The sequence below is a fragment of the Chelmon rostratus genome, chromosome 3 (genome assembly GCF_017976325.1).
Source record: "Chelmon rostratus isolate fCheRos1 chromosome 3, fCheRos1.pri, whole genome shotgun sequence".
NCBI lineage: Eukaryota > Metazoa > Chordata > Actinopteri > Chaetodontiformes > Chaetodontidae > Chelmon > Chelmon rostratus.
Genome location: NC_055660.1, coordinates 11,414,609 through 11,432,680, shown reverse-complemented (window position 1 = coordinate 11,432,680; position 18,072 = coordinate 11,414,609). Strand labels below are relative to the sequence as shown.

At 39.8% G+C, this 18,072-nt stretch overlaps 1 protein-coding gene across 2 annotated transcripts; it reads right to left on the bottom strand.

The window, feature by feature from the left end:
• Positions 1 to 255: 255 nt before the first annotated feature.
• sp2 (sp2 transcription factor) lies at positions 256 to 17,646 on the bottom strand. 2 transcript variants are annotated; one of them, XM_041933621.1, is made up of 8 exons: positions 17,599 to 17,646; positions 14,070 to 14,146; positions 12,152 to 12,913; positions 10,539 to 10,757; positions 9,025 to 9,319; positions 8,033 to 8,210; positions 7,336 to 7,529; positions 256 to 6,452 (listed from the first exon to the last, which is right to left on the bottom strand). In XM_041933621.1, exons 1-8 carry the CDS (start codon positions 17,603 to 17,605, stop codon positions 6,352 to 6,354), a joined length of 1,833 nt encoding a protein of 610 aa, XP_041789555.1. In that variant the 5' UTR covers positions 17,606 to 17,646; the 3' UTR covers positions 256 to 6,351. The 2 variants fall into 2 exon arrangements, with proteins under 2 accessions (XP_041789555.1, XP_041789554.1); XM_041933620.1 differs by lacking the exon at positions 17,599 to 17,646 and having other exon boundaries at positions 14,070 to 14,269.
• Positions 17,647 to 18,072: the final 426 nt, after the last annotated feature.

Sequence of the window (18,072 nt, the reverse complement as noted above, 5' to 3'; positions counted from 1 at the left end):
CATCAGACATTGAATGTCTGCCTTTGTCTTGATGAAGGTTGATGGACTATTTAAACAGCAGGGACAATGATGGAAATAAGTGTAGGACTTTATTCTTATCACTGACAAAGTCTACTATATTTTGACAAAAAGCTTAAAAATACTAAGGAATAAATTAGACAATTACTTAATTACCAAAAGTGTTTTTTTAATCTATAACTGACCTTAACGTGGAGTAGGAAAACAAAAGAAGCAGCGAGCAGTTTGAGTTCTTTATTGAGTGGGTGACTGTAGAAAAGGAGCAAACTTTATGTTTTAGCACCTTTATACAAGTTAGAAAATAAATGGCTGGTTCTCTAGATTCTCCTGATAAACAAAATTGGCTGTAGACCATTATATGACATATAGGCTTGGAGAAGGAGAAGCATTTAATTCACAGATACCAAGCAATAGAAATGTCTTAATTTGGAAAATCTCATTCTATTTAATTACAATCAAGATTAAATTTACAAATTTTGGAACCTGGGATTTTAAATCAGTGCACATTACATTAGCGTATAACATAAGTTAAAAACACAAAAGGAATTTTACAAATGTTGTTACCTGGAATAAGACAGAAAAAACATCTTTAAATACTGGGTGCAGCTGTCTAAGGCATCTTTAATTCAATAGAAAAAAGATCTAGAAGTCTTATACAAAGCAGGAATGAAGCTATACAATGTCACATTATATTTTATTCCTTACACACTGTACAAAGTCCACTTCCTTCAGAGCTGGCCATGCCAACCACAACACTAGGCGGCTTTACTTTTGTTTTCTAATATCCTACATTTACTGTGTCTACCAGACACACACTGTATTTACATATTCAGACATGAAATACAAACATAAATATGAGCAGACTCTTTCTATCCACCCCAATGGCATTGCATGTCTTCAAACACATTCTTGAAAAAATACACCAAATATTGGCCACCTAAGCTTTACATTATCTGTTGCCCCTGTGAAGCACTTTGAGGAAAACTAGCTCAAAGTGATTTAAAATAAATCTGACTTTAGCTTTTTGGACAAATTTCTATTTTAGGTCATTTTTAGCAAGGCAGCACCATCCATCAAACATGTATGTCACAGTATTAAAACACACCACAGTGAAAACGCTACACAAAGGTGAAGCCGCTACCTGCTGTCTGATGGCAACACGCTAATTTGACCGAAACGCATTTTTGACAATAAGTCGATGTATTTCTTTAAATGAAAGGAACTCCCATACAAAGTCAGACTTCAAACTGATGACCTGTTAGTGAAAGGTCAGTACATATTCATTATATGAAAAACGATATGAGCAACAGTATGTTTCCTGTAAAGCAAAAGATAATAAAGTAACTTGTGTGAATACTGTACAGTAGGCCTAATGCTGGTCATCTGTCGTCAAGTGTTAATTCAGAATTAAAGCTATCACATAGCTGGGAAAAATCATGTACAAAGAAACTGAACAAGGCCTGAGAAGGGTTCTTTTTTTTTTTATCTCAAGACGTGATTGTCAAGTCAGGCCAAATAATTGGAAATCTGATCATATATACAGCAATGCATAGGCTACAAATCATCAAATCAAAAATATACTGTAAGCAAAGCAGAACAGCAGAGTTACCCTGGAACTTAGTTATCATTTATTAGTACACAAAGTTTAAGTAGGGCTGGGTATCGTTTGGTACAGGTACCAAATTTGTACTTTGTTTGATACCTTAGTTTGAAAAGTATAAACATGCTTTTCAAAATGTACGCCGTAATGAAAACTCAAACCTCTCTCACAAGAAAAAAAAAAAAAAAGAAAGGGGGTGTAAATTTAACCGTTGTCTAAAAACACACAGCCATTCAAGAGCTTTAACAGAAAAACATCTAAAACTAGAGTTTTACACTATCTGATAAAAGAACAAATTAAGAGTATGAATCTGGCTAAACATTCGATGTCCACTCGCAGTACTTGACAGTTCCAATCCTCAGCGCTAAGGACACATTTCAGTACCAGTCAGGACCAAAAAAGTATTGAAGGTCGATACCCAGCCCCATGTAGGCGTACCTGTCATGTTATCCAAGAGGAATAACCAACTATGCAGCAACCTGGTTTGGTTCTCAAAGGGATAAGAGAGGTGTAAGTGGGTTTATCTCCACAGTGATCAACTCCTTTATCATTAATATTTCACTGAATTAAATCCTTAGCACCCAAACACCAAGACTCAAAAGACCCTTTTTGACCTGACAGTTGCCCTTGACCACACAAGAAATGAAGGTCTCCAGAAAGCTGAAAGTTTTTGCAGTGCTTCTCTAAAGGTAGAGAATTTTAGGGAGTACACACAGATATAGTATATGTGAAATTTATTTATGCAGTCTCACAACAAACTGCTTGATCACTTTGGTAGGGCAGGTCAAATTGAAATGCTCTCACATCTGGTGTTCCACAAGGAACAATCCTAGGTCCTCCATCATTCTCCAATAATGGTTTGCACTTTGTGACATGATGCCTAATCGGATATTTTGACAGTAAGTATGAGCTTTCGATGTACCCCTAAAAGATGGAAGACTTTAGAAAGCCTAATGGATGGCCTTTCAGAGTGGCTGAATTTCCTTAAGACTAATTACAACCTTCTCAATAATGTTGTCCCTGCCCACAAAACTCCATCAACCAGACACTATATTTGAAGCCTTACTAAGCCTTACTGAGTCTGACTCTGACATTGAATTCCTTTCATCAAGGATGTTCAGTTTTGCTTCTCTCCGTTTAAAGGTGGAATATGTAAGACTTGGCCACGTGTCAAATTCATATTCCAAACAATTACGGGGAGCTTGTCACGAGCGTAACCGGTAACTGCTGCTAACTGTAGCTGTGTTAGCTCAGTTGTCCTTACATCTAGTGGTTCTTGGCCGACTGCCCAGAGTGAGAGCTTGGAGTACCAGGAGAGTGTTGGTGTTTATACTGCTAGCAAGGAGCTTTGGACTGCCAAGAGTAGGTTTTCAGGTCCGGGGTGGCAGGTACCCAGTGGGGAATGCTGGAGGGAACGGCACCAGAATGGGCACCACAACTGGAGCCAGGCGAGCAGGCAACTGGGCTCTGCAACCCACTAAACATCGCTGGGCCAGTAACAGCCTCTGAGACCTTCGGGGTCAGTCTGACAACAGGGAAAACAATACGGAGGTGATTTACAGTGTCTCCGACCAGAACTCTGATTCCAAGTATAATGAAGACACGGTGGGTTCACGAGAGGCTTGAGAGGGAGGGAGGGCATCATCAGCTCAGCATTGTCAGTGCCCACCTCCAGAGGCCTGAGCTATACAATCAGGTTATTGCCTCTTGAGGTACTACATGGCATTAAAAGACAGGACAGGCCATGGGCCAGATGGTTGGCATGTTAACTTCAGTAGTTACAGATACATGGACAACTTTGATATAACGTCAGAACTGTAATTTCTTCATATTCTGTTGATAATTTTTGTTTTTTTTATCTCTTCGCATTTAGACGAATGTTTGTATATTTTCCAACAGGAGTGAGAATCTTCATCAAAATATCACTACACTTCTCAAAATTCTGGGACTTTACCGGATGTCTTTTTTTATATTGGAAGCTTCTATTGAGGTTTTCAAATTAAACTTCAAATGTCTGTCTATGACATCATCACCCCAAAAGACAATTAAAATAAAAACAAAATCCTTGATTTGGTCGATTGTGTGTGATTGGTCGAATTAAATGAGTTTGTCTTTTTTTCCAACTTCCTTTAATGAATATGTTGCCCCTGTGACAAAATAATAGGATTAAAGTACAGTTACTTTTATTGAAGATAGGAAACAACATGAACACCTAAGAAATGAAATTGACAGTAAAGTCATTTTAAGTTTTGTTTGTTGTGTATAGTGTTGAGGCTAAAATTTGGAGCAAGAAGTGAAGTGTAGCGGAGATCATACACTGTATTCCCGTATTTTTGTTCTGTTGTTCGATTGGGTCAGACCAGAAGTAACCAGAAGAAACTGTTCTTAAAACTAGACAGCACGTTTCCTCTTCACAGTTTATTGGGGCGCGTGTACGTGTGAGTGTTTTGGGTAACTGCGAGCAAACGTGAACTGCAAGTCCGAGTACAATAGGCCTGACAGAGGAGGACTGAGTGCACTTGCTGATTGAGAGCTTCACTGCTGCTGTGGCCTGGTTTCCTTCATGGGCGTCCGCAGAGGAATTCTTCAGCTGAACTGTGAGTCGGACTGACTGAACTTCTGGTGAATCAAGGGAAGGAGTTTTTCTCGCTGATCTGTGACTCTCATCTACGTTACCTTTTCTTTATGAGAGGAGGATTTCTATTGGCCGTGCCGCACCTGAGCATCACACGGGCCTGCAACATTTTTTTCCCACATTGTGTGTGTGTGTGAGTGAGTGTGTGTGTGTGGGCCCACGAGTTGATTATAGTTTGACTGTAGGTAATGAGCATTCAGTGTAATATGAAGTTTGCTAAAAACATTTCAGAGTAATTTATAGTATTTTGTTATATATATTTTTGATTTGCCGATTTAACTGGGTATATTTGAATTTTATTAATATACATATATAATTTTGGTTTAATCAAGGGACTAACGTTTATTTAGGCAGTTGTTTATTTATTTTAAAGGGGCTCTTATTTGTGTTATTTGGGGAACTGTATTTCCTGGTGTTCAAGTTGAAGTTAAAAGGGCAAATATTTGTATTGCAAAAACTTTCAGTAAATACATTTTTTTTGCCCTTATCTAGTTGTCTGGGTCCAGTTAATAGGAATAATATAGGTATAAATGGAGTACTATCAGTTCACTCAATTCAGGTAGCCTCTAGCATCTTTGACATATTGTAGAGCGGTAGGGTGCTAAAAATATGACTCATCAGTTTGCAAACATGAATACATGTAGGCACTCAATACATTTTTACTTATGGACTTTACAAGTCTCTGGAGTTATTGGAAATTGGATCAGACGAGTCGGATACAATCCTACACAGCCACCACAGCAATCTAATGGTACAAATAGTATAATATTAGTAATATTATTGTAGGCTAATTTTTCTCAGCTGTGCAGAAACACCAGGTTTTAACAGAATGAATAGACATTTTTTAAAAAAAGTTGACCTAGAGTTCAGATTTCAACATTATTATTGAAGCTTTGAATTCTTCGGTACAGCCATACAGACCTCATCAGCTCTTACTTTTGGACCATTTGTTTGGAAATTGATTTTAAAATTTTAAAGACAACTTTTAAGGCACAGTGACTTCTGGCCCTGAACAGCACACTAAACTTCATCCAGGCCTGAGCTTAGTGCTGCTGTTTGGTTGTGAGGTCTTGGCAGCCAAGAAACTGGATCTAAATCTTTACCATCACAGATGCCAGGTCTGGGATCGCTCTGCTGAAAGAGCTCAGACCAGCCTGATCAGCACCCTCAAAGCAAACTTGTGCACGTGATGAAATGTTCTTTTTACTGTACATCCCATTTGTTTCTGGTGTAAAATTTGAGGCCTCTTGTTTTTAACTTTGAGTCCCATTCATGTCTGTTTCCTTTTTTTCTTCATACCTACTGTAAATCAATTTGTAACAATTGTATGGAAAATGTTATAAATAGTTTATTATCATTAATATTATGTATAATAGTATTCATATACACACTTTAAAAATAGCCAATGTAAACATCTAAAGGTTTTCAAAAGTCTTCAGTGAGTAAGGGGACTTTTCAGCTTTTTTGGATTTAAGTCAGCAGAGACTCCTGCTGACACATAAACATCTCAAAACTAAATTACCATTCCACTTAGGTAAAACAAATTTCTGTTAATTGTGAACCTCTTCCTGCCAATCTGTGGGAGCTCCCAATGTGCCACCACAAACAAACAAAAAAAGAAACAAGCAGGATTTGGGGAAAGAAAAATGAAACAAAAGAGAGGGACTGGGGTACTGTGGTCTTGGTGATGGCATCTGAATAACTCTGTGTACGTTCCTCCCCGAGAGCAGTTCATAAATAAAGAAGCAGAGTTAAGTATCTGCATCCGAAGCCTCGCCATCTCGTCATCTTAACTTCAGGAAACGTTCAGTCGGAGCTGGTTCTGGCCTCTGCTCAGACCAAAGGAAAACAACAGAGATAAGCTATCATTAATAAACTTGCTGGATCAGTCTGAGGTCCACCAGGAAGGATTTCTTTGTACACCACGCTACAGTGTCCTAGAGGAGTGAGAGGGGATACAGGGACATTTTTGGAGTATTTCCCATACCGGGAACTGTCACAGACACTCCTTGGTATCGTCTCCTCTGCCCCTCCTTCCTCTATTACAGTCATCAGCTTAAGAGAGTTTGTCTGCGTATACACTCAGTATACGGGCAGCTCACAGGTTCTTGGCGTTTATGTGAGTCTTGAAATGCTTCGTCAGGTGGTCACTCCTCATGAAGCGTTTCTGACATTGGCTGCACTCAAAGCGTTTGTCTCCTGTGGGGGAAACAAAAAGCATGTGACGGGGTTATGTTTTTGATGTTGGAGGAGGGGGGGTTCTTCCTAACGGGAACATTACTTACTTACATTACAAACATTACTTCCTTACACCTTACAAAAACTATAAATATCTATTTAAGTTTTTACTTGGTGCTGGCTGATCATCTTATGATCAATACAATTGCGGATAACTTCAAATCAAAGTTTAACTAAATTCTGTCATTTCAAGCTATGCAAATTGGATGCAAGTTGGATGCAAATACAAGTAGATAAGAGTACTTCTACTCTTTTAGGTTCTATACTCCCCTCAGTGGAGTAAATGTTCAGATGTCTCGGCTACTCTTTTTTCTCTTTTTGCTGCAATCAAAAGCCTTGTTGATTGTACACTAAAAAGAAAAGCATTAAAATATCATTCGAAATTGATTTGAGTGTGTAAACTCCTCTTGTACTTGCTGGCCTTTGACTTCAGCCTTCAAACAAATAATTGATAATTGATAATATGAGCTCATTTATCAGTCAGGATCTAATGAAGTTTTTATGTTTTTCACATGTGAAGGGGATTTTTTTTCCATATCCTGATATGTATCAATATTGAAAACATTCTTAGTATGTGTATATGTGTATATATGTATATGTAACCCTAACCCTTCCTTTTGTTTTTTCATTTTCATTGTTTCATTTCATCATTTCCTGTTGGTCAAGTGGTTAAAACCGCTACCACAATTTGCAGCTTTTACCTCACCTAGTCTTATCTATTAGGGAACCCATGTTTGTTTTGGGTCGAGTGTTATGGGTATTTTGTTCAATTTTTGGAATGAAATTCCACATGATAGATACTATTGTGTGTGTATGTGTGTTTCAGTGTCTCCAGGAGACAGACCTGTGTGCGTCCTGGCGTGTCGCTGCAACTCGTCGCTGCGTGTGAAACGTTTCCCACAGAAAACCCAGTTGCAGACGAAGGGCCTTTCGCCAGTGTGAAGCCGAACGTGAGCTCTGAGCAGCGACGTTTTCCTGAACGTCTTCTCGCAGCCGGGGACATGGCAGATGTGCTTCCTCTTCCCTACCTCCCCAGGCCTACAGAGAGCAGACACACAAACATGTGAGCTATAGTGTTCATGGTAGAACTGACCTGAAAATATTAACAGTTAACTACATTTAATTTTGCATCAAAATCAAATGTAGAAATGCATGAAACGGTAGTAAAAAGTCTCATATTGTGCTGTTCATGCAAAAACTTTTTTACAAAATACATACAGTATCTACAAACATTTAGAATTACATTCACTTTTTTCTGGCAATGCTAACAGCATATTCTCCTTATTCAACACTATTTCTTGACTAATTGGCTTTTATCTATGACATAAGTTCTCAAAATGAGCAGGTCCCTAATATGACATTTCAGCAATGAATTGAAAATCTGTCCATAATACCCATTTTCAGTTGGGAATATTCCCTTACAGCCTTATGATTCTAAATTTGTTCTTGTGTCTTTATTGAATGTTTCACTCTGCTATAATAATAACCAGGGAAACCAGGGTAATATGGGCATGTGTTTGTCCTTGTCTTGACATTCTCACCTCTTGTCTGCGTCTTTACAGTTGGGGCAGGTGCAGGCCATACGCCGCTTCTTTTCTCCTGGCTGGCCGGGCAGCTCCAGGGTGAGGGTCTGGTCTACCTGGATGGTCGGCTGGCCCGGTGTTGCTGCCAGCTGGAGCCCTCCGCCCTGCATCGTCTGGACCGTGAGGTGCTGTTGGCCTGACAAACACAGATACAAACTGTAGGAGACAAAGCAGGGCTCCTGCCAGGGTGGCCAAGTTTCTCTGAAAGTCTAATTAGACTACCAGCTGACTGCTATGAGTCAAAGCAGAGTGAAATCCTGATGATTAATTGTAACATTAACATAATGCTGACATATGAACAGAAGGAGTTTTATGAGTTGATTAAGAGTCTGCCGTTTCTTTCATTTTCCAACTGTTGTTGATTCTTGTGCATAAATAAGAAATCTAAAAGTATCGTCAATCGTTTAATCTTGATATTTTCTGCTGTCTTTTCCCTCTTGCAGGTCAATAATGAAATATTATCCCTTTCAACTTTCAGTGAAATTGTATCCAGATTTTTAAAAATGTGTCTAATTTAATTATTTTATTCAATTAAAAACCACCGAAATCGGTTATTTAAGTTTTAGATTGATATTAAATTAGATTTCATCCAGTTTCTAATTAAAAATGCAGTCATTTGTTTAGATCATTGCTTTTCCTTATTAACTTCTTTGTGTGTCCTTAGTTGTTCTTGTTTTGTGATACATGTGTGACTGCTGTAACGCTGCCATTTCCAATGGGATTAATTAAGTACGCTGTGTTTCTAAATCTACTTTTTTTTGAGTTGTTGAATTATATGCACAGTCACTTTATCACACTATCAAATGGGTCTGGTCCCAGCCTATAATGTTCTTTGCCTTTTTCAAGTAATTCTGTCCTCTCTGGTATGAAAACAATCTGTAACATGGGCTTGTACTTTGTGTAATTACAATCATGCATCTCTCCTACTATAGACAACCAACATCACTCACCCCCTGCGTTGGTGATGGTGACAGGAACGCCCTGAACTTGGACCCCGTTGATGCTGATCGTCTGCACTGCCTGAGGTGCTGAGGAGAGCTGCGACGTATTCAACGCTATCATTCCCCCTGCTGGAGCAATTTTTGCCAGAGTCCGTTCCTTCCGTCCCCCCGCCAGCGTCCTCTTGGTGCCAGCCGGTGGGGAGGTGGTGGTGGTGGCGACCGAAGTGGTGGGACTTGTTGCCGTGGAGACCGTGTCTTGGAGCTGAATAGACTGCCAGTCACCCGAAGCTGTTTTGAAGAGGATCTAAGGGACAACAATGCCAAACGGATGTCTGAAGATCTATTTAAACTGGACTACACAGTGTGATTGGGGTTTGTGCTCATTTCCTGCATTCCCTAAAAGTTCTACATCACTGTCTGTTATCCTACGCAAAGCAAAAATAGTTCTTGCTCATTGAACGCAAAAATTCAGCTCCAAAATAAACACTGACAAAAACAACAAATGCATACAGTGGTTTTGCAACTTGAAAATGGAAAGTAAAATTTAAAAACCTGAAACTGAAAACGGGAAAGCTTAAAGGTGGAGTGTGAAACCTTTACATATATAGTCTGTGGTGACGCTGGTGCACACATGGTAATGCATTTGATATCAACCAGCAGCAACAGGTCTGATGATAACTGATGATCGCTACAGATGAATGGGGGAGCAAGAAGTAAGCTACAGCAACTAGAAGAATGGTGGAGTCAATGGTGTCACATGCACATGGACAGTGTTTGTGTAATTACTCTCACTACCATAAGAGGCAGACAACAGTTTCTCACTGCATGTTAAAGTAGAAATAAAAGGAGCTTAAGTAGAAATAACAAATGGAATGTTTACCTTTTCAAGATTTTTTTTTAATAAAGCTTATAAAGCTTTACCATTTCAATCGTTTTTCCTGGTCTGTCTCCTTTATCAGGTGAACAAGCCTTTACTGTCATACTAGCATCTCTATCAAGCTGTACATTGACTTTGAGCTAAATGCTAACATCAACACACTAACATAACATTATTTTTACAGGTCTAAACCTTTATTTAATCAGGTAAGTCCCATTGAGGTCACAAAATCTCTTTTTCAAGGTTGCCCAGGCCAAGATAGAAGCATTACCGTGTTCATGCATACATGCAACATGCTCACAGTGACAATGCTAACATGCTGATGCTAAGCTGGTATAATGTTCACCAGCGTGGATAATAATTATTACAATGAATAAAGAAACACAAATGCTCAGTTAATCCTGTTTAGATTCATTGTAAATTAGTTATAAGCAATATGAATTACATGATTAAATGCTATCTCCCAGTAAAGCAAGATAGCTTTAGCATTGCTAGGAGTAGTTTTGTTTTTAATCAGTATTATGCAGTCACTGGCTTACTTTTACTGGCATTTTACAACAGCTGCGAAAGAGTCAATAGTCAGGGTTGAAAAAACTGTTTGATTATACACAATAGTTTTGAATTGAGAGTCTGTCTGAATGGATACCTGTGTTGGTGTTGGGTCTGTTTGAGTGACTTGCAGGCTTGAGGGGACTGACTGTCTCTGTGGCACGGGTGGTAGCGTGGCAGAGGCGGCTTGCACCACCTTCAAGGCCTGCTGTGGGATCTGAACCATCTGAGACTCTGGTTTGGACTGGACCAGCTGGACCTGCTGCACCACAGCTGGCTGCCCTGGGCTCTGTACAATCAGTAGGTTGTTACCTGCCTGCAAATACATAGGAGGAGAGGTTATCTTGTGGTCAGGTATGAAGCTTTTAGCCAATGCTCACATCTGGACTGGTGTGACCATATATGTGTGGGAAGGGATTTAGCATCAAGGATGCAGTCAGCCCTGTAATAGTTCAGTTGTGGGACCACCACCACAAGGCAACTATAACCCAAATTGGTAAAATAACTTTTTGTTAATTCTGTATTAATTGATTGTCGGGGCACTGAACAAACTAAATAAAGATGACACTGACATTATAACATATTAACACCATATATGCATGTCCTATATTCACTCTCTTTTAGCTCTGTTTTGCTCTGCACCAACCCCTGAGGAAAATATCTAGCTCTTTAGCAGCTAAATGCTCCACTATGCTCATTTTGCTGTTTTGGTCTGGGCAGGCTGCACACAGAGGGCTTTTTTACAAAACAGCTGCCTACTCCTGCTGGAAACAATGCTGATGACAGCAGTGAGAGTGAACCAAAATAACAAAGTCAGAGTCACTGAAAGATTAAACTGCTTTGTAGAACTGAGAGAAATTGCAGAGTTGGGAAATAATTAAATAGTTTGCTATAAAGGTGACACCTATTTTATCTATCAATCCACTGCTGATATAAAAATATGTATAGGGTGAGAGGAACATTTTGTTTACTCCGCAATGACAGGACAGATCACTCTCTAACACCTTAATTACGGGCATGGCTGTGTCGCGTTCTGGCTGTGATGCGGCTGCCGTGCAGAGGAGAAAAACAAAATCACATCAGTCAGAACATGAGCAGCTGTGCTTGGTGGAATCTCTGGGTAACTCAACTTGACTCAGGACATGAACTCAGCCAGCTATTAAATACTGACTGAGTTAGGCTCAATCAATTAATCGATTTATCAACTGACAGAAAGTTAAGTCGCGAGTAAAATAATCTATTCATTGTGATACGTACATCTGCTTATCAAAAGTCATTTATTAAGCAAAAAAGACAAAAGTGATTGACTTTGGATTAACTGCTTTTATATGTTTTGTAGCACTGTAAATTTAATAACTGTTCACCCTCAGTGGTTTTAAAAAATTCTTAATTCAGGGCTCACTTGCTACCTTTTTCCAGTGCTTACAACTAAATCTCACAAACTTGTTCAGTCGAAAAACATTGAATTAACTCCATCAACATTTACCTGCTGGCTGAATTCACATTCTCTCACTTGTTGGAGACCATGAGTTCAGATTATTTTATAAAAAATACTTTGTGTCCTCAATGTCAAACAGTCAGTTTTTCCTTAAAGTTCCAGAAACCTCACATAGTTCAGTGTAAAGATGTTAAGATTGTTTGTCGTGAAGTATGGACCAGTGAAATATCAAAAATGCATATTCTGTTGCTTGCAGCAGCATCAAGATGTACCTGAATGATGTTGTCGCCAGCTTCTATCAGGATGGTCTCCATCTGCTCTGGGGGTGGGGACGCAGCCTGTGGAGGAGCAGGAGGAAGAGGCGGAGGCTGAGCAGCCAGAACCGCTTTCTTCTTCCTCCCTCGTCGACCTTTTCCTGAAGTGAGAGGGGCAGCTGCCGTCTCTGTGATGATTTGAGTCCCGCCGACCTCTCCGGTCGCCACATTAAGTGGCAGCGTGAGTCCGCTGGGCAGCTGCACCATGTTTGCAGCAGAGTTATTTAGCTTGCGCAACTTGGGGGAGGGCTTGATGGCTACAGTCTTCTGCGGAGTGACCGGAGTGGTGGCGGCCACGGGGGCCGGTACAGTCATGGGAGTGGTAATGATTGCCTGGTTGGTGCCTGGTATAAGCTGGATCTGGCCTCCCTGAGGCATCACCTGGATAGTTTGGGCACCCTGGATCTGTGGCACCATCTGGTACTGGATGTTGGCAGGGGCCGAGGTGTTGGTGCGGGCTGGGCTCTGCTGGATAGTGAGAACAATGGGACTGCCAGGGGTCGTGGAGCCCAGGCCAGGAGGGAGCTGAATCACATTGCCCTTGGCTGACAGGAAACCCAGGTTTTTGGGTGGAGCGGGGGCAATTGGAGCCGGCTTTATGGGGAGGAGCCTGCGAGGCTGAGGCTGTGCTGGAGGAGAGGTGACAGGAGCCTGAGCAGCAGGAGGGCCAATTTTACTACAGGTGGCAGCCAAGAGGGCCAGAGGAGAGGGCTGGGTGTCCTGCAGGAAGACACAGTCAAACACATCAGCTCAGAAACAATACACACAGTCTGCAATAAAACCAGCCTGAGGAGACACAGTAATCACTCAGATAAGAAGCTAAAAACAACAGAAGATAAACAAATAGGTAAGACTTCAACTACAAACAGAATAATAAACAATGTTGAACATGTGGTTTAGTAGGTCTGAGTTTCCACAAGGATGAATGTCAGCTTCAGCTATTTTAAAACACGGTCTATACACTAGGCCATCATGCAACCGGGGAAACACCTGGGATACAAAAAAAAGGCCTGTCCGCTAATTGAAATGACCCTGGGTGATACTGATATAATCTATCATGTATGACAATATTTTGGGAAAAAGTTCATTTGAATGAGTGGAAATAATATGGAATCCAAGTAAAAGAACAACAGGGAGTGGAGGTGGCCACCTGCACAGCCTGCCAGAGAAAGGTGCCTGCCGGGCAGACATACACCTACAATTTACTCTCCCACCTCCATGACTGCCATCCAGCTCAGCACAGTTTGATTGTTTTTCACAAAAAAAGATGTTAAATACAAATTTAAGATGTGTGTCTTATCTGTGATGCAATAAAAAAAATTGTTTCATTGCAGAAAAGTGATTCCAGTATTTGCCACTCTAAGAGTTTTCAGAAGGATGAAATTTTCATATTGTCCAATTACAAGGTTTGACCTAAGCCCTGGGTCTACCCAATAGCTTTTGGAGTTTTTAACTGCATCTTCAGTAGAAGCTAAAGATGGTCCTGAGATACAGCTAAAAGCTCAGAAAACCTAGTAAGTGGACCTTTGACCTTACATTATTTTGCCACACATACTTCCAAAGGTCCAAACTATACTTCCATGTGTGGATATTTTTGTCTTATATCACAATAGTGATTTTATACTGACATGACAACACTGAAATGTCACAAGAGTAAATTTAAAATCAAGCTGCTTCACTATATCATATCACTCTTCAGGTTCAGTCATTTCAAACAGAAGAACTGGTCACTGAGTATGATCCTGGTACTAAAATGTTCCTACAGTGTGGAGTTGAATGCATCATGGGATAATGAATATGATAATGTCAAAAGAAAGAGCAACAGCACAACCAGAAAGTAGACAGTAGCAGGACATGACATCTGGCTGTTACTTACTTGTGTGGAAGCGGTGGAAGGCTGAAGGTATTCACTGGGACTGACAGCAACAGTGGTGGCCATACTGTCCTGTTGTTCTGGAAAACACACAGCAGAGTCAGATTCAGCCTGCCTGCAGCATCTATTTTCAGTGGTTAGGCTGTTCAAGGACATCACAGGACATTCTTACAAAAGAGACACAGATCTAAGAAAGACAAGTACTGTAATGTCTTGCTGCAATCACCACAAATCATCAAAAATCAGCTTTAAAAATTAGCTTATTAATTACACTAATTAGTGTATTACGTAGCAAACATTTACATTTCAACATATTTGTCATCACCACACATGTGGAGTGTTAGTAAAACTCACATTTCAAAACCAAGACACTGATGGATGCTAGAAGTTTCAAGAATATATATTTCCTATAATAACTCAATGCTGGACCATTAAAAGGGCCATACTGTAGCTCTGCTTGTTTTAGCCCAATTTAGTAGTCACAGATATTCACAAATACATTTGTTGCCAACCATTTAGCAAAACTTACCATATTCTTTTAAGATTTTTAAAATGTATTTTCCCCACTCAGTGGCACATATTCATTAAAGTCCAAAAGCAAAATCAACTTACAGACACTTAAGAGTTGCTTAAAAGATTTTAGATTCAAATTTTTTTCATTCTAAATGCATTTTAAAAATTACAGTTTCAGCTTTACTACAATGCACAATAACTGTGAAAAATATAAGGGGACATCTGTCAAAGAGGTAGGTAAAATAATTGACAATATGAAAAGCATGCTTTGGAAAATAAGTCAACCACAATACAAAGCAGCACAAACAAAGACCTGTAAAAATGGCAGTATGGTTCTTTAAAGCAGCATTTATATCTATGTTATACTGTATCTGAAATTGAATAAACCTACCAGATCCTTTTTGGTTATGTTAATGTGTATATTATTGTGTGCACTAGCTAATTATTTTTGACAGGATCTGTTCAATGTATGATAATCTAGATAATGATCACACTTTTTAAACTCAAGGCCAGAAAAAAACTGTTATATTAACATTTTCAGGACAGTGCAGCATTTGGATCCTCTGTAAAAGCTCACGTAAAGTAACTGACAAGCTTTTCACAAAACATCTAGCAAGGCTGTTTTCATGAAGTTAGCTACAGGCCATGAGAGCTGTCACATTTGGACCTTGAAAAGTACAAGCAAAAACATATTTGACAAACAAATATCAAGTTACTGGCAATGATTCGGATGCTCCTGAAGCAGAGAAATACACGATTGGACTACAGTCAAAAACATTACATGAGGAAAAGACTAAATTCATTGAGCATATTATATTTCTGTTAAGACAGCCAGCATAAGTACATTTAGGGCAGGCTGCCCAGTAGTTTAAGAGCAGGGTAAATCTTGAGTAGCAGGCGATGCTGCTTAATGGCCAAAATAGGTTGAGGCTGTTATCGTCAAACACAATTGCTCCAGGTAAAGTGGTACACTCATGATTTGCACTGTGTGACCCACTGGTCATTATTGCCTGAAATGCAATATACTCTCTACACAAAATACATTCACAGGTTTATAAAAAATATATATATACCCTGAAATCACTTGTAGTGCAAAAGACCAATTTCAAGGCAGGCAGTCTGTGTCTGCCTTTCTAAAGTCTTGTCATTTGTGGAATATGCACCATTTGCAGGGTATTTTCAGGTTTTACAGAACAGCTGTCATCTTTCAGGAATGTGTAAAATAAACTGATATATGTATAGTTGTAGTATATGAGTATATTAATTACGCTCAAGGCACATCAGCTGACAAACACTTGAAATACAACAGCAGGCAACACATAACCACATGACAGCCACAGAGAGCTGTTCTGGCAACTAGCAATAGTAGTGAGAAAGTGCACAGGCTGCTGAGAAAGGACTGATTCATCGCACATCTACTCTAACTGCCAGAGATGCTGATTTCATCTATGCACTGATGAGCGTTAAAGTAAGGCAGTTTGTGCCTCTAAAGTATTACCACTACATGAGTCACACCCCAAGCATTTTTTTATTTTTTTATTTTTTTTTTATTTTGCAAAGATAAACACTTTGCAATCTAAAAAAGAAAAAAAAACATAACTGGCAACAAACTAACAACATAATTTAACAACACTTTGTATGATCTAAAGTATTTCAAGAATCCTCAAGAGTCCTTTGACAATCTGCTGCAGGATGAAAAGAAATGGTTTAACTGGAAATAACATGTCCCCTTGTTCATCTTGCACACCACAAGGATTGTTATTTAGTATGAAAATGTTAATCAAAGCTACATCAGTATGAAAAAATATGGCTCACTCAGTACAAACTGTGCAAGGACATGTCATTCCAAGCCATCATCTTTGGCTGGATTAGGCAATTGAGACGACTTGGGAAACAAATTCAAAATTTTGTTTATCATGCACTGGACAGAATTTTTGATCGGAATTAATCAAATTGACACGTATTTCTTCTTCAGAAAACATGCTCAGCTCTGTGCATCCAATGGCATGGTACCATGTAACAGTACTGCATGAAAGCCATAAACTGAGACTTCATTACAGCCACAGTTATATGCAAATCATTCAAAGACAGAAGTTGTTACTTGTTAAGAGAAAGTTCTCTAAAATACAAGATTCTTACCCACAATATGAACTATCTAATTCTGCGACCTAGGCTGAACTTTCCCCTGACGGAACTCAAATTCTGTGTTGTGCTGCATGCCTAATGTGAATGTGTTATAAATACAGCTGTGGATCATGAAGTTTACTGTAAAGACCAAAAAAAAAAAAAAACTTTCACACGGGCTTGCTGTGCCACTAATCTCTCTTGGCTAAGATACATTTTTAGTTATTCCAACGTGGATGGGTGATTACGGAGCTGCTGCACTAAGTAGATAGCTCCACAACAATGAACACTGCTTAAGCAATTTTACAACCACCATTTATGAGAGTAGGTCTTTAAGCCCTGTCAGTAACACACAGAAAAAAAAACTGTGCGGCCTCAAAATAGCCCGCCGTCAAATACATACTGTTGGTTTGGTTTGCTGTAGACAACCAGCTAACGTTAGCAAACTGGCTAACTAGTAATAGCGACTAACCGGAGGAGGGTGAAGTGGCTAGCGGCTATCTTAAGCTGATTTGGTCCGTGTGCAGCTTAATTACGAAAAAGCGAACCAAGATGGGACCGTTACCTGCACCGTCTAAATAACTATTTTATTGTGGGAAGGATAGGTGGGGGGCACATTTGGAAAACAAGTAAGGACCAGCAACATAGCTTACATTAGCATAGTAGGCTAGCTGACGCGTAGCTAGCAAGTCAAACTCTCTTTGATAACGTTACAGAAAAAGGCAGCCCTTTTCCGGAAGTGCATTGCTTATTTTGATTCACACAACTGCCCGAGTCCTCCTAATAAAATACTTATTCGTACCACATAATGTCCAGTGCTTTTCCGCTCAATACAAATACAATGTTTTACGAAGTAGAATGTAATATAAACATCAATGTTTTAATTCCTACCCACCGCTCATGACGACATTCGCTCTCCGCGAGCCTTGAAGACCGAGCCCATGGAAGAATCCGCCCGCGCTGCTGCACCAATCCACGGACAATGGACCGTTGAACGATGGCCACGCTGACCAATCATCTTAAGGTGTCTATGTGATTGATATCCTATTAAGCCACTCATGGCATGATATTTTTGTACGTCAGTCGATGGATGACGGATTGACCAATGGGATGTCGAGATTGCGCTCGACAGGGGCGTTTCCGAAGGCTACACCTCGAACAAGCTAGAGCCCTATTACAACAGGAATACGATTTCACTGACGTCCCCAACGACCAATGTGAGTATCGAGGGGCCGTTCGGTCAAAATAAGAATGACAAGCGTGTTGATCAATGAGCTTTAAGTCAGTGTTGTGTGACCTGTTTAAATTGTGCCATGTTTCAATATGAGAGGCAGACCGTTATGTGGGTTGACACAGACTGCACTAAGCC

Excerpts from the sequence above, each read along its gene's own strand:
- sp2 (XM_041933620.1), bottom strand. The coding sequence starts at position 14,222 with ATGTCCTTGAACAGCCTAACCACTGAAAATAGATGCTGCAGGCAGGCT. Across the intron at positions 10,758-12,151 it reads CTGGCGACAACATCATTCAG|GCAGGTAACAACCTACTGAT; the intron begins GTACATCTTGAT and ends ATGTATTTGCAG. Across the intron at positions 8,211-9,024 it reads CACCATCACCAACGCAGGGG|GCCAACAGCACCTCACGGTC; the intron begins GTGAGTGATGTT and ends TGTGTTTGTCAG.